At 45.9% G+C, this 13,739-nt stretch overlaps 2 protein-coding genes across 5 annotated transcripts in view; both read left to right on the forward strand.

The window, feature by feature from the left end:
- The window catches only part of RPL34 (ribosomal protein L34), a 182,607-nt gene extending 177,326 nt beyond the window's left edge, over positions 1-5,281 (forward strand). Inside the window, exons 1-5 of one of the 4 annotated variants that reach the window (XM_068403308.1) lie at positions 938-947; positions 1,952-2,027; positions 2,126-2,225; positions 2,988-3,091; positions 5,155-5,281. In XM_068403308.1, the coding sequence (XP_068259409.1) occupies positions 1,963-2,027; positions 2,126-2,225; positions 2,988-3,091; positions 5,155-5,239 (354 nt within the window). In that variant the 5' untranslated portion in view covers positions 938-947; positions 1,952-1,962 and the 3' untranslated portion in view covers positions 5,240-5,281. Of the gene's footprint in view, positions 1-937; positions 948-1,050; positions 1,078-1,108; positions 1,174-1,951; positions 2,028-2,125; positions 2,226-2,987; positions 3,092-5,154 lie in introns of those variants that run through there. The other 3 variants (XM_068403309.1, XM_068403310.1, XM_068403311.1) reach the window with 3 other exon arrangements.
- Positions 5,282-9,115: 3,834 nt separating this feature from the next.
- OSTC (oligosaccharyltransferase complex non-catalytic subunit) lies at positions 9,116-13,533 on the forward strand. Its single transcript, XM_068403407.1, has 4 exons — positions 9,116-9,382; positions 9,639-9,732; positions 11,383-11,580; positions 12,890-13,533. Exons 1-4 carry the CDS (start codon positions 9,244-9,246, stop codon positions 12,906-12,908), a joined length of 450 nt encoding a protein of 149 aa, XP_068259508.1. The 5' UTR covers positions 9,116-9,243; the 3' UTR covers positions 12,909-13,533.
- Positions 13,534-13,739: the final 206 nt, after the last annotated feature.

Raw genomic sequence — 13,739 nt, forward strand, 5'->3', positions numbered from 1 at the left:
CCTAGGTACCTATGGCTTGGAAATGGGATTTTGGATCAGGTGGACCTTTGACCTGACCAGCAGAGAAAGTTTTATGTCCTCAAATTCCTGCCTGAGTGCCTACTCAGGAGCACGTGAGAGAGAGTACTTGCCTTGGTTAACAGGCAAGAGGATTTTCTGTCCAAGACTGCCAGTGCAGCTGCCGGCAGAGCGTGGAGGTGTTAGGGAAGTGTTGGTATTGCACTGCTCTCCACAGAGCCCAGTTTCGGGATCAGCCCATCAGGCTGGTGTGGCGCCCGGGAAGGCGGGTGTTGGGCGGCAGCGAGGGCCTCTCGAGAGGAAGGGAGCGCAGCGAGGGCAGCACTTCGGTGCTCAGGGCAAGGTGTGCTTGAACAACATGAATGCTGCAAAAAGGGGGACGGTGCAACCCTACCCCCGCTGAGGCTGGCAGGAGAAGGGGCGCAGTCTTCAGCGGGGACCAGCCTTTTCCCCGCGTAAGTTCTGCCGCTACACAGTTTCCAGGTGTGTTGTCTGCTTGTTTGGCGTGGAAAAGCCAAAGTGTATGAGTGACTTGTAACTCAGAGCTTAGAAGAGCAGACTGAGAAATGGCGTATGGGCCTACAGCTGTGTAACTACCATAATGAAGAACAAAATGTTCTTTCTGAGGGAAGAACCCGATCTTTTAGAAAAATAGTTTTTCAGTAAAACAAACAAAAAATTAAAAAAAGTGGTGGTAGAGGGAGAGAGCATGTGCATAGAATCCCTGGGAAAAGTGAGGCATCTGCAGCAGAGGGGACCTTGTCGCGCTTCACCACGTCCCCCCGCCCCAGTTCCCCCCCTCCAGCCCCGCCACTGCCCCCGCCCGCCGGGGCTGCCCCGCTCCTGCCGCTGAGCGGCGCCCGCCTCGCTTCAGCCGTACAACATGGCGCCACCCATGCACCTCCGCTGCCGTACAACATGGCGGCGCCCACGCCCCACTGCGACCAGGAGACGAGGTGCAGCGCGCAGGCGCCGCTATTTCTTCCGGGTTCAAGAGAGCCACTATTTCAATGTTGACCCGTGCCTTTCCGCTTCCTTTTCCGGGTCCGGCGGCGCCAGGTATGGCGACGGGTGGCTGAGGGCCGTCAGCACCCATCCGCCCTCATCCGCGGCCCGGCGGGCGGTGGGGGTGGCCAGGGACCCCGGGGGGCTGTGGTGAGGGACCGGCGGCCCTGCTGCCCGCGCTCGGGCTGGCGGCGGGGGCAGAGCTGCGCGGCGGAGGGGCTGTGCCTCCGCGGCGGGGCTCCCGAGAGGGGCCCGCGTCTCCCGGGCCGCAGCGAGCCGGTGCCGGGGCCTGCGGCGCTGGGCTCCGCCTGTCCCCGGCCCAGCGCCCGAGGGGTGCCAGTCCCGGCGGCGGGGGTGGCCCTGAGGAGCTCTGAAGGCGGCCAGCGCCTCGCTGGGGCGTTGCTCCCCGCAGAAGCGGAGCATTGCGGGTGTAGCTGCCCTCATCGCCTTGTGCTGGGCCCGCAGAAGTCTCCGGTCTGGGCTTAGAGTGTGGCTGATGCGGTTTGCTGTCAGATGAGATAGGAAAAGATAGCATTTGCTTCAGCTCAGTTTTCAGCCTTGCCAGCGAAGCTTACCTTGACTAGAAAATATGCAGCTGGTAAAGCTTTAAACGCTTTTCTAGAGGAGCATGACATCATACAAGCAAGACCAGGATGTTGAACTGCATTTAAGTTAGCTCGGATGAATCTTGATTGCAAATCACGTTCTATCCACTGTCACGTGTTTTGTTTTGTTTTGGTTTTTTAAATGAAGTTGTGTTGGTTGTCATTGATGAGGAAATGCTTTAATTTTGTTAATACTAATACAGACTCAGCAGCTGCTGATTCAGATCTAGCTTAGTGCTTAAGTGCCGGTGATGCTGTGATATGTGAACTTCCACGTGGACATCGAGACCTTAAACTAGTGCTGCTTTGGTTTTGACTACTTTAGGTGTAAAAAATGGTTCAGCGCCTGACCTACCGCCGTAGGTTGTCCTACAACACAGCTTCCAACAAGACCAGACTGTAAGTAAGACATAGTTTCTAAGAAAACTTACTGTTTAAGAAAGCTAAGTTTAAGTTTTGATTGTTACATTAACTGAATATTTTTCTGCTGTACTTAGGTCCCGAACACCCGGGAACAGGATTGTTTACCTTTACACTAAGAAAGTGGGAAAGGCACCAAAGTCAGCATGTGGTATATGCCCAGGCAGACTTCGTGGTGTAAGTATTAGCCTTACTGGCATAAGATTTTTTTTTTTTACAGCAGTGATTTTCAGTACAAAGAGCCTTTTCAATTAGTATAATCTGCCTGTTTATTGATGAATTCTTGTTTGAACAACTTTCTTTTTTAAAGTATTCTTATCCAAATGTTGTAAAGTTTAACTGGTAAAGTAAGCTTTGAAAGCTTAGAGAGTAAGTGCGTTTTTAATGCTTGTGGTTCTCATTGCTGTTATATCTGAACCCTCTTGTTTTATAAGATGTAACTGATGGAAATTTTAAGAGCTAGACCGAGGTGATTCTGTAACAGGTTTGAAAGTCTAAATTGGACCTATTAGTTGGGCTTTCAAAAAAAAAACCGTAAGCCAGGTTTGACTTTCAGTTTTAGAAAAAAGGAATGAATGTTTTTAACATATTTTTCTCCAAACTGTTTTCTGGGTGTAACACCGTTGCTCTTAACAGTGATAGGAATGCTTGAGTAATGTCAATCTTTGAACAGTTCCTGCTCTTGGGAAAACAATCTCTTTTATAAACAATTTTTTTAACTAATGGATTGGTGAACCCCTGTGGTAGAATGAAAAGATCAGCTTAGGAATGCTGAAGATGGCACATACAACAAACCGCGACTTCCATCACTTTTTTGCATCTTGAATAGTCAACTTCAGGTGTTGCTGCTTTTTTAAACTATCAAAGTGAATTGTCTTGATATGGCTGTTATCCTAAATTATTGTCTTATGATACACTTCTCATTTTTGCTTTCTGTAGGTTCGTGCTGTGCGTCCTAAAGTTCTTATGAGGCTGTCAAAAACGAAGAAGCATGTTAGCAGAGCTTATGGTGGTTCCATGTGTGCGAAGTGTGTCCGTGACAGGTAAGCTTACAGAAAGTTAACTTTATTCTTGAGGTTACTTCATACGAGATTTTTACATCTCGTTGTGTTTTCACAATGTGGGCAAAAACTTTGAAGACTCTTGTCTGACATTAGTGTAATAAAATGGAGGGGGTAAGCACGAGGCACATTAGCAATGATGTGTGCGATTTTGTCCCTTGGATTTGAGCTAGTTACTTCATGTGGAGCTCCTTTGTAGAGAGCTTATGTTCTGCATGTTTTCTTACTGCACTGTTGCTTTGGTGCTAAATGGTAATTGAACCCTCATAGTAAAGGTTTTCTCTTCTGTTGTCCTATTCTTTTGTCTAATGCAAAGATGCTCGTGTAAGATCAGTTGAGCTTTTGGCTTCTTTGTGGTGTTTGGGGATTAAAAGATATTAATTTGTTTCATGTTAAGTATCTTTATTGTGGTTAAGCTTTAAGATGACCTTTGATGGGCCTCACTGAATTGTTTTGTTGGGTAACGATTGTACATACTATACTTCCTTGGCAAGTTTGAGGAAAAAATGTGTGTTACAGAGAATACGTCATCTCTATGAATGGTAATCAAAGCAGATCTCCGGAATTAGCAATCTAATGCCAGTTTTTTCGTATGTAGTGCAGCATTTTTTTTTTTGAGTTGTAAGTTCAGTCGCATTAGGTGCTGCTGAAGACAGGTTGTTACAGCTGCAGATCTGTAGCATAACTTTTCTGTGTTAAAAGCCAGTTTCTTTTTGAGTTTTCCCAAACACTTCATGAGCTTGGTAGGTTGTTTTTAATGTATAATTTATTCTGCCTAAAACAAAAAATACAGTCACCTCCTTCCATGTAATTGGCAAGTTTTCTCCTGCATCTATTTAGGCATCTTCGGTAGGTTTTGTGTACTGTGGCAGTAGCTCTATATACCAAATGCATATGGAATGGTGTTTTAATGTTTCAAGGTAGAAAAGTGTGTGGTATATTTGTGCTTTTAACTTGAAATTGTCAAATGGGTTGTTGATGTGTGAGTACCATCACGTAGGTCCATCTGCATGGTGGCTCTAGGTGTCTTCCAGAAATGCTCGTACTTAGGCATGACTTGACCTGTCAGGGTTTTCTCTGTTGATGTGCAAAGAATCTTTAATCCTGGGAGGGGAGCTGTTCTTGTTTTCATAACTGGACTCACATAAAGTTTTCTGTAGTTCTAAGGAAGAGAACTGACCACAGCTGGCTTCATAGAATCATAGAATGGTTGGGGTTGGAAGGGATCTTAAAGATCATCTAGTTCCAGCCCCCCTGCCACAGGCAGGGACACCTTTCCACTAGACCAGGTTGCTCAAAGCCCCATCCAACCTGGCCTTGAACACTGCCAGGGAGGGGGCATCCACAGTTTCGCTGGGCAACCTGTTCCAGTGTCTCACCACCCTCACAGTAAAGAATTTCTTCCTAATATTAATCTAAATCTACCCTCTTCCGGTTTAAAACCATTATCCCTCGTTCTGTCACTACTTGCCCTTGTAAAAAGCCCCTCTCCAGCTTTCCTGTAGGCCCCCTTCAGGTACTGGAAGGCTGCTAGAAGGTCTCACTGGAGCCTTCTCTTCTCCAGGCTGAAGAGCCCCAACTCTCTCAACCTCTCTTCATAGGAGAGGTGCTCCAGGCCTCTGATCATCTTCGTGGCCCTCCTACGGACTCCCTCCAACGGGTCCATGTTCTCACCAGTTCTGACTTTAAGAACAGCTAAATGAGTTTGCTAGTGAGGAGTTTTGCTTTTTGCCTTTGAAGTTAATGAAGGTGGTAACTTTTCCAGTGTTCAGCCATCAGGTATTACCTTGCCTACAAGCCACTCACCCTAAATTTGCATGCACGCTAGGCCTTCTTCCCCAAACCTCTACATTCATGCAGTGTCACTGTCCCCGTCTTTTGATGTTGACAAGAACATCAATGGTTTGTCTTTGTGTGTAATTGTGGAACTAACATCATGTGTACAGTGACTGTTGGAGACAGCAAAACTAATTGTGACTTTGTCTTATTTTTGTGTTTTCACTTAAGTGGATACATGTCCTAAAGTTGTTGTTTTTCCTTTCCAGAATCAAACGAGCTTTTCTTATTGAGGAGCAGAAGATTGTTGTGAAAGTGTTGAAGGCACAAGCACAGAGCCAGAAGTCAAAGTGAATCTATTTGCAGTTTCAGCCAAATAAATGAAAGCTCCACTTTTCTTGTGTCCTGTCATTCCTCGTGCTAGTCAAAGCTGGTAGGAGCTGCTTCTCACAGCTTGTATAACGCAGAATTTGGTTTTGGTGCAACAAACCCTGTAAGTCAGGATGCTGTGTTCTGTGCTGCCTGCAGTCAAGGGGAGTCAAGCAGGTGGAAGGAGGTCTGGTTAAACAGGACTCACAGCTCTGTCTCACAATCCTGTAGAGGGATTGGAGCAACTCTGAGCAATGCAGGTTGTTTTTTTTTCCATGGTGTCTTGGTTTCATTGGGATTTGGTTTCAGTTTGTGGCCAGCCATGGTGATCAAGGCCCTTAGCGGTTAAATACAGTGCAGCTGACCCAGGCTGGCCCACAGGTGTGTTCTATGTCATTAACATCAAGTTCACTATAAAAGGGAGGGCTTGCTGAGGAGAGGTGGGACTCTTTTTGCTCTCCTCTGTTCTCTCCTCCCTTGTTCCTGGAGCAACTTGCAAGTGCTCTATAGATACATATAATTTTGTGTGTTTTCTGTTGTTATTGGTTTCTTTATTTTATTAAATCTGCTTAACTTCTAACCCATGAGTCTCCTTCCTTTTCCCAATTCCCTTCCTCGTTTGGGGAAGGGACATTGGGTGAGAGAGAACTGTTACTGTTCAGCCCTGAGTGTGGGCTAAATCAAGACACATGGCAACAGCTGTGTATGAAGTCATCAGAGGACTTGGCTCAGAAGAAAGTTGGGAATCTGAAAAAGAAAGGCAAACGAAGACTTTAAAGACTGGAAGAGAGAATGTCAGATGAAGAGGAGAGCTAGTATAGGCCTAAGGTAGATTTTTTTTTTTTTTAATAGTATGTGCTATAGTTACTGTTACTCGAGCCTGAGGGTGGGGGCAACAGTCTGACTTCTTGAAGCGAGTGCTGTATCCACCAGACAGGTTACTGCTACATCTGGATCTCCTGGAAGAGAGCAGCAGCTGCTGTGTTCTGTGTGTTTGTTAGGTACTTCCTGGGTCAGCAGTTACAGATAGCACACAAGCAGAGCTCCAGGGCCCAGCTGGATAGACCTTTAATGGCTTCCAGAATTAGGTTTTAGAGTAGCAATTCAGGTCTCTGGTATTGGAACTTGAAGCAAAGTTCTGTTTCTTTATTGCTGAGGATGTAATGATAATGTAAAGAGCAATTGTAAAAGGTGGAAATGGGCTTGTTTTGATGCTTTGCTTCATTCTGTTGTGTAAAGACAACTGTAAATGTGCCTCTAATGCTACTCAGGAGTGCTCTAACACAGGATAACTCTTGCATTACTTGTGAGTGCAGTGGTATTCTTCACCCCCAGCTCTGAATTTTGGAACTACTCTTCAACTGACAAGAAGTGGGTGTCTCTTTTTACCAATAACTATTTTTTCAAAAAGTAGTGAGCCCACCACCAGAATAAAGAAGGAGGAGAAATAATTACTGAGTGATTACAGGCTTACCGGGAATGGTGAGGATGCCATTTGAAGAGGTTTTTTAAGATCACTTGTAGAGACTGCTCAGGCTGTGGCTCCGAGAGGTGTGCAAATTCCTCCTCCTGACTGTATGCTGTGTGTTCACACCGTGCCTACCTCTGAAGCTTTCCAGGCTGTACAGTCAGCCAAGAAACATGTCACAGAAAAGTGCATTGATGAGAAGACCTGCCCTTTTGGCGGCAGTGAGCTAGTACCTTGGGTGTTGGTGCTTCCTGGGTGTGATGGCAGGAGATGGCTGTGATGATGCAGGCTAACTGACTTCACATGACACAGGGTGTAAGGAGATGTACCCTGCCAAGAATTTCTTCACAGTGTCCCAAGTTGTTAAAATATTTCTGTCCGTATTCTCAAAATGGATAAATATTGTGGCTCACTTGTGTAGCTTTAAGTATGAAGCATTTCTTTCTCCTCAGCTTGGGTTATGCTAAAACTTGTTCTAAAGGCTGTAGCTAATGAGAGAAGGTTCTAAGACTAATGTTAGTTCCCTGACATTTTTAGTTGCTATTACTGTAGTTAGTTTACAAGGTTAAAATTCTATTAGTTGTTGCCTTACTGTGCTAGTACAAACTTCAGTACTTTGGCATGCTGGAAAAATGGTTTTAAAGCTGAAGCCGAAAGTAGGGCAGGTGGGTCTAACCTGCCTCAAAAGTGCTCTTGTTTTATATTAAAAGCTGTGAGTTTTCTCTGGGTCTTTTGGAAAGGAGGCAAGATGGAGAGAGAATACTTCTGGAATGATTAGGAGAAATGTCACAGGCAAATCTCACGGAGAGGGAGATTTTTCCAAGTAGGAGGGCTAGGACTGAAAACAGCTAATTATAATGACATGATTGCACTGCAAGGCAACTGAGGTATGAGTGAGGAGAAGTGGTGTCACCACTGTAGGCAGAAATAGAAGCGGTTATTAGGCAGTGTCAGTGAAATGGTAATAAAGCCTTTAATTTTTTTTTTTCAGACAGTTTTGAAAGGTAATGCTCCGACCAAATGGCTGCACCATAGGTGTGGGGGCAGTCGTTAGGGGCATGACAGCCCTCATGGGGGCCGGTGCCCTCCCTCTGGGCAGTGGGTAGGAGGCTGGGCGGCTCAGTGAGGCAGGGAATATTCAGCTGGAGCGTGCGCTTTTAAACGCGTAACCTGGAGTGAAAGGTTGGAATTAAGATGGTTTTTACTGCCTCTCTCCGGTGTTAAATTGTGTCTGCTGAAAGGCATCAGTCTTCCTATGTATGGGTGTGTGTTTGGTTTTTTTTTTTTAATGGACCTGTTACTTCTTTTCAGCTAATGCTCTGATTGACTCCCTGGCTGTCAGGTGCCTTTTCTGAAGGAAACACTTCCCGTGCTGTCAGGAGACTTGGCCTCAGCTCAAGTAAAGTTATAGAGAAGACAGGAACTGCTTGAGAAAGGCTCCCCCCATCCCTGTTCATGAAGCAAGAGGAACTAGACAAGTTTCCACTCAAAATGGGGAATTTTTTTCCCTTACATGTTGCCTGGGTGCTTCTTTCCATATTGAGCCTCAGCTGAGCTGAGGACAGTGGCAGGTTGGCCCTGCTGCTGGCCTGGGCCAATGAGGTGTTTGAGCACTTGCAGGAGTGTGTCAGATGGTCTGTGCGCACCCAGGTACCCCGCTTGGGCGGTCTGTGCGCACCCAGGTACCCCGCTCGCTCTCAGCAGTTACTGCTCTGATGTCCTTCCCCCCGCCCTGTCTCAGTGTGCAGCTGTTGGGGTCTCCTCCAGCTGCAGGCCAGGATGGACACCACATCCCGCTGGGCAGACAAGGGGCAGCCCGGCCCCACTCCCCTGCAAACCCGGGTACTCGGGTGAGACCCACTCTGGATCTTTTCCGGTCCTCGGGCCCGTGTCTCCCCTGCCCGCCGGTGCAAGCTCACTCGCGGGATGTGGGCTTTCCTTCCGCCGCAGTGCTCGAGGGCGGCTGCAGAGCCCGTGTTGCCCCGGCCCGTAGCGGGTATTCCATAGGCGAGGCGGGGGGCGAGCGCCTGTGTACCCGTAGGCGCACACGCGTGTCCGCGGCCGTTAGCCCCGCAGCGCGGCGGGACCCGGCGGGGCGGCCACGTGGCTGCGCAGCCCGGGGGCGGGGCCCGCCCAGCTTGCCCCGCCCATGCCCCCGCCCCAAGCGCCTCGCCGTTACCCAGCACCGACACGTCAGGGCTGCAGGGTCCTGGCAGGTGAGTAAGACAGATAGATTCCCCCGGCGGCGGCGGTCTGCGTTTCCAGAAGTTTTCGTGCAGAATAAAAATGTCTGCTTTTTGTCTGTTATTGCCGCCTGGTGTCACTTTTGTGTGCTTTTCGTTTACGTTGGCTTTTTAAAAATTTTCTAGTTAAGGCCTGTCAGGACGCGGCAGACAATTTCCGTTTCCGCCTTCGTGTCCGGTGGTGGAGGGCGGCCGCGGCGGGGCGAGCCGGGCAGGGAGCAGGGGCGCCGCGGCTGTCCCTTGGGCCGGGCCGGACCGGGCCGCACCGCACCGCCGCCATGGAGACGCTGTACCGCCTGCCCTTCGCCGTGCTCGAGTGCCCCAACATCAAGCTGAAGCGGCCGAGCTGGGTGCACATGCCCTCGGCCATGACGGTTTACGCGCTGGTGGTGGTGTCCTACTTCCTCATCACGGGAGGTGAGGCCGGGACTGGTGGGGCGGGCGGTGGGGGTGGGAGACCCCGCTTACGGAGGAGCCCGCCCTGTGCGGAGCGCGCTGCTGGCCCCTGCCCCGCGTAGCGGAGCCGCCGCTGCTGACGCTGACCCCTTGTCCGGCTCCACATCTGTCCTAAAACACGAACCTCGTCCGACTCTGAGCGTCCCTGAGGTGTTAAAGTAGTTCTCGCTGTTTGCTGCTCATGAGTCAAAGGCGATGCTTGCTCTTCTCCGTACAGGGATTATCTACGACGTGATTGTGGAACCTCCCAGCGTGGGGTCGATGACAGACGAACACGGGCATCAGCGGCCGGTGGCCTTCTTGGCGTACAGGTAGAAGGGTAGGAGCGGGGCTCTGCCCCCGCCAGCGAGGTGCTGCAAATGAATAAGCACAAGTGAATAATCCTGTCTTACAGAGCTGTGCATCTGCTTTTTTTTTTTTTCAGCTCTCTGTGCAAGTTAGGATCTGTTCTATATCTGTCCCTGGCTTGCAAATGTTAAAAAAAAAAACCAAGCATTGAAATCACTGGAAATAGAAAAGCTCAGTCCTTCTAAAGCTTTTAAAAATGGAAAGTCTGGTAGGATTAAGTTTGGAGCTGGCAGTACTTATCTCTCTTCCAAACCCTTACTGTTAAAGTTGAGTTTTATAGTGGGTGTGGGCACATTTGTTCGTATTTCATAGCAGCATACATAATGTTTGTGGAGCTTTCAGTTCTGGCCTTTTAAACTCTAATGTAATGGGGATACTTGTGTCAGAGAGTGGGAAAAATAATTACAAGTGTGTAACAACGGTGTCTTCTTTGAGTCTTTCGCTTCTTTTACTGAAAGTAAGCTAGAGATTGCTTAGTCACAGATTGGTCTGAAGAGTGTTCAATCTACATTCGTAACTTTTTTGGGGTGGAGGGATTTTTTTGTTTGTTTGTTTGTTTTTGTTTTGGCATGGAAACAAATAATGTTATTTGTCAAATACCAAAAAAGTTCTTTAAATCTGTGAGGTCTGTGACATGCTTTGTATACAGATTTTGCCTTGGACTAGATGTGGCGTATGTCTCAGACTGGCTTGAATTGCTGCAATGTAGATGAATCGGGCTACTGCAGGGAGTTGATAGCACTTTAGTACAATTCAGTGAAAATAACATGAAAGAAGATGAAATTGTTTGTTTTCAGAATATGAGATGATAACAATAATCTTCATTTCTGTATTAGCATCCATATTAGCTTCATCCATGCCACTTTTATGAAGTTGCTAGTATTGCTAATGCAAGGATAGGAAAAAGGTTCAGTGACTGTGGGAAGCAGGAGACTCATGATCCAGGTGCAATATTCTCTCTACATCTTGGCTTCCCCTCTCTCAGTCCAAGCTTTGTAAGAAGGAAATCCAGCAGTGTGGACTGACAGAGAGCCCTGGGGCGCACTTTTGGGCTGGGTCCCCACAGTCTATGTGCAGACTCAGTGAGCTGGTAGCAAAACATACTGCAGGCAAGAACTGCTTTTGCTGTGTGCTAGAACCAGTAGATGTGCTTCATGCGCTGACATAGTGGGTTTTGTAGCAAGATGAAGATTCGGGCACTGCTGCCTAAACATTGGGATGGAAATAAGAGTTGGAAAGCTCAGGGGCCCAGGGGTCATGGTTCCATCTACGAAACCAGGTGCGACTTTGGACTAGATATTTCTGAAAACTGATGAGCTTGTGTGGTAGCCGTTAGTATACACTATTATGTATAAAAACCCTAGTATGCTTGACTGGTCACCTTGCAGACTGTCAGTCCTGGAGATAAATTACGTATTAAAGCCTTGATGTAATTGCATAACATCAGTTTCCATACCTACTTTTTGTTAGAAAGTCAGCCATCAAAGTTAATCATCCTGTATATTTGTACAGGTACAGCAGGTTGAGTAGATGGGGTTTGAAATGTAAATAGATTCTTTAAAACTAATCTTTTGCTGACTCTTCTTCCCTTTCCCCTCTTCTTTTTTCTTTAGAGTAAATGGGCAATATATTATGGAGGGGCTCGCGTCCAGCTTCCTCTTCACAATGGGCGGCCTAGGATTCATAATTCTGGATCGATCCAATGCACCAAATATCCCCAAGCTGAATAGGTTTCTTTTGCTCTTTATTGGATTTGTCAGCGTGCTTTTGAGCTTCTTCATGGCCAGAGTTTTCATGAGGATGAAATTGCCGTAAGTGATTTAATACTCTTTCAGCTTTTCTCTCTTTTGTGGCTCGTGTGTGCCTATGTTAAGTTTAAGAGTGCAGAAAATACAACGAGGTATGCTAAAGATCTGCAGCTTGGCTATAAGTTGCTTTTTTCAATGCTTTTTTGGAACGAGCTACCTTGAATGAGGTGGGATGCTTTTGGGGCCACCTACTGTAAGATGTGATTAGTGAGTCTGACTTACAATGAATTTTAAGGTAGACTGAGTATGTACGGGTCAGGTAAAAGTAATTACAAGGTAACTGAGGAGTGTCAAAGAACTTGAAGAAAGGCAAATGAGTTCTTTATAGTGACAGTGTACGTGAGAGATCATAACTAGAACTGATGACAGTGATGACAAGTGTGCAGAAACATCCAAAGCAGTCCTAAAGTAAAGCTGATGTCTCAGGTTTTTTCGTTGCTGGAAAACTGAACATAACATTGAAGCATACAATATATGTGACATTTTAATACATCTGTATTCACAGATCAAAAAGTAGGAAAGATATGGAGCTTTCAGGCTATGCAAAATCCAAATGCAGGATTTTCGATTTTTTTCCCCCTCTTTATTTCTCAGTCCATCTATTTCATTTAGAATAGCTGAAGCCTGATGTTTGGAGGTACTGGTAGGTAATTTCCGGAGTAGCTCCATGAGGTGTTGACTTAACAATGACAGTCGTTCCTCCTTTCTTAAATATTTTTTTAACATCTTCAGTGTAGTTAAAAATTATGTTTCTTAACACAGAAGTGATGGGTTCCCTGGCAGCAGGTAACTGGATAGGGACCTGCTCTCTATTTTTTTGCTTAATCCGTGCTATGTATTTTCTTGTTTCATTGAATACACAGATGTCTTAACGGTTCTCTTTCTTAAACTCATTAAAGAAACAGGACTTCAGAGAAAGGAAGAGAAAAAGAGACTAGAGTTGTGTTGAGCACCAGAAAATGTTGGGTTATACTGAATATTTTAACACTGGTAGTTTGTGTAAAGGGTACAAATAAAGAACCTTTCCTTGGGTGTAATCTGGGCTTCAAGAATTCCAAACAATTACTGAAGCTGGGCTGAAAACAGGCTAATCCATTTTCAGTGTTCTTTGAAGAAAATCAACTGAGGAAGGAGCATGTAGTTAAGCTGGCCAGTTTGTACTTTGGACAGGATTTACTGTTTTAAATAGCCTTGATCAGCAGAGTTTTTGGCAGTCTGAAGTTCTTGTTTTAAGACGCTACGTCTCTTGATTTTTGAGGAGTGCTGCCTGTGTTTGCTAACTTTTTTTTCTAACTTAAATTTTTTTCTGTAGGGGCTACTTGATGGGTTAATACCTCTTGTGCTGTATGGAAGCCTGATGAGCTGAATTTATTCCTCTTCGTGAAGTGTTTAAGAAGATACAAATTCCATCATCACCATCAACAGGAAAGAGACCTGGCCATGAGAAACAACCAGGGAAAGAGTGCTTTCTCTGCAAACAAGCTCTCACTACCAATGGCTGATTTGTAGTTTTAAAGCAATGTTTGATCATTTCTGTTTTGGAGCTTTCAAAAAGAGGAAGTTACCTAGCTGGGTTCTTCTTTTATATCCCAACTCAGTACGGAACAGAGAACCTATCTTTAGCTCTACCTGAAATGAGTATTAGCCATTGGCTAGACAGTTCTTTGTTGCAGGTCTGCCTCCTCTTCCCTCTGTGGGACAGTTATATGTGTGAATCGAAAAAACACCTGGAACGTTTCTTTCCAATTTATAGTTAGAAAATAGTAACTTTGGATGCTTTACAGTCAAAATACAATGTGTCTGAAATGATTTCAAAGGCACCTTTTGCCTTGATATTAATGGCTCTATGTGAGCAAATCCAGGCATGCACTGGGAAAGGCAAACTGTATGAATGTGCATTTCTTTTTGAAAAAGTGTACGAAAGGAGCCAAATAAAACTTATTTTCTACAAAATTATTTGAATTCTATGCAGTTTCTGAAGCTTTTTCTTGTGTGCAAGGCCTGTTCTACATCCAGGCTTGAGATGCCATACCATACCATGACCACATAATTTCAGCTTTATTTTTCACTATTGGATAATGATTCTTTTTTAAAGTATCAGGGATGAGAAACCTCATATTTTCCATGAACTTGTACTGTATCCAAATGACATACTGTTATCA

The sequence above is a fragment of the Nyctibius grandis genome, chromosome 6, assembly GCF_013368605.1.
Source record: "Nyctibius grandis isolate bNycGra1 chromosome 6, bNycGra1.pri, whole genome shotgun sequence".
In the NCBI taxonomy this organism is placed as follows: domain Eukaryota; kingdom Metazoa; phylum Chordata; class Aves; order Nyctibiiformes; family Nyctibiidae; genus Nyctibius; species Nyctibius grandis.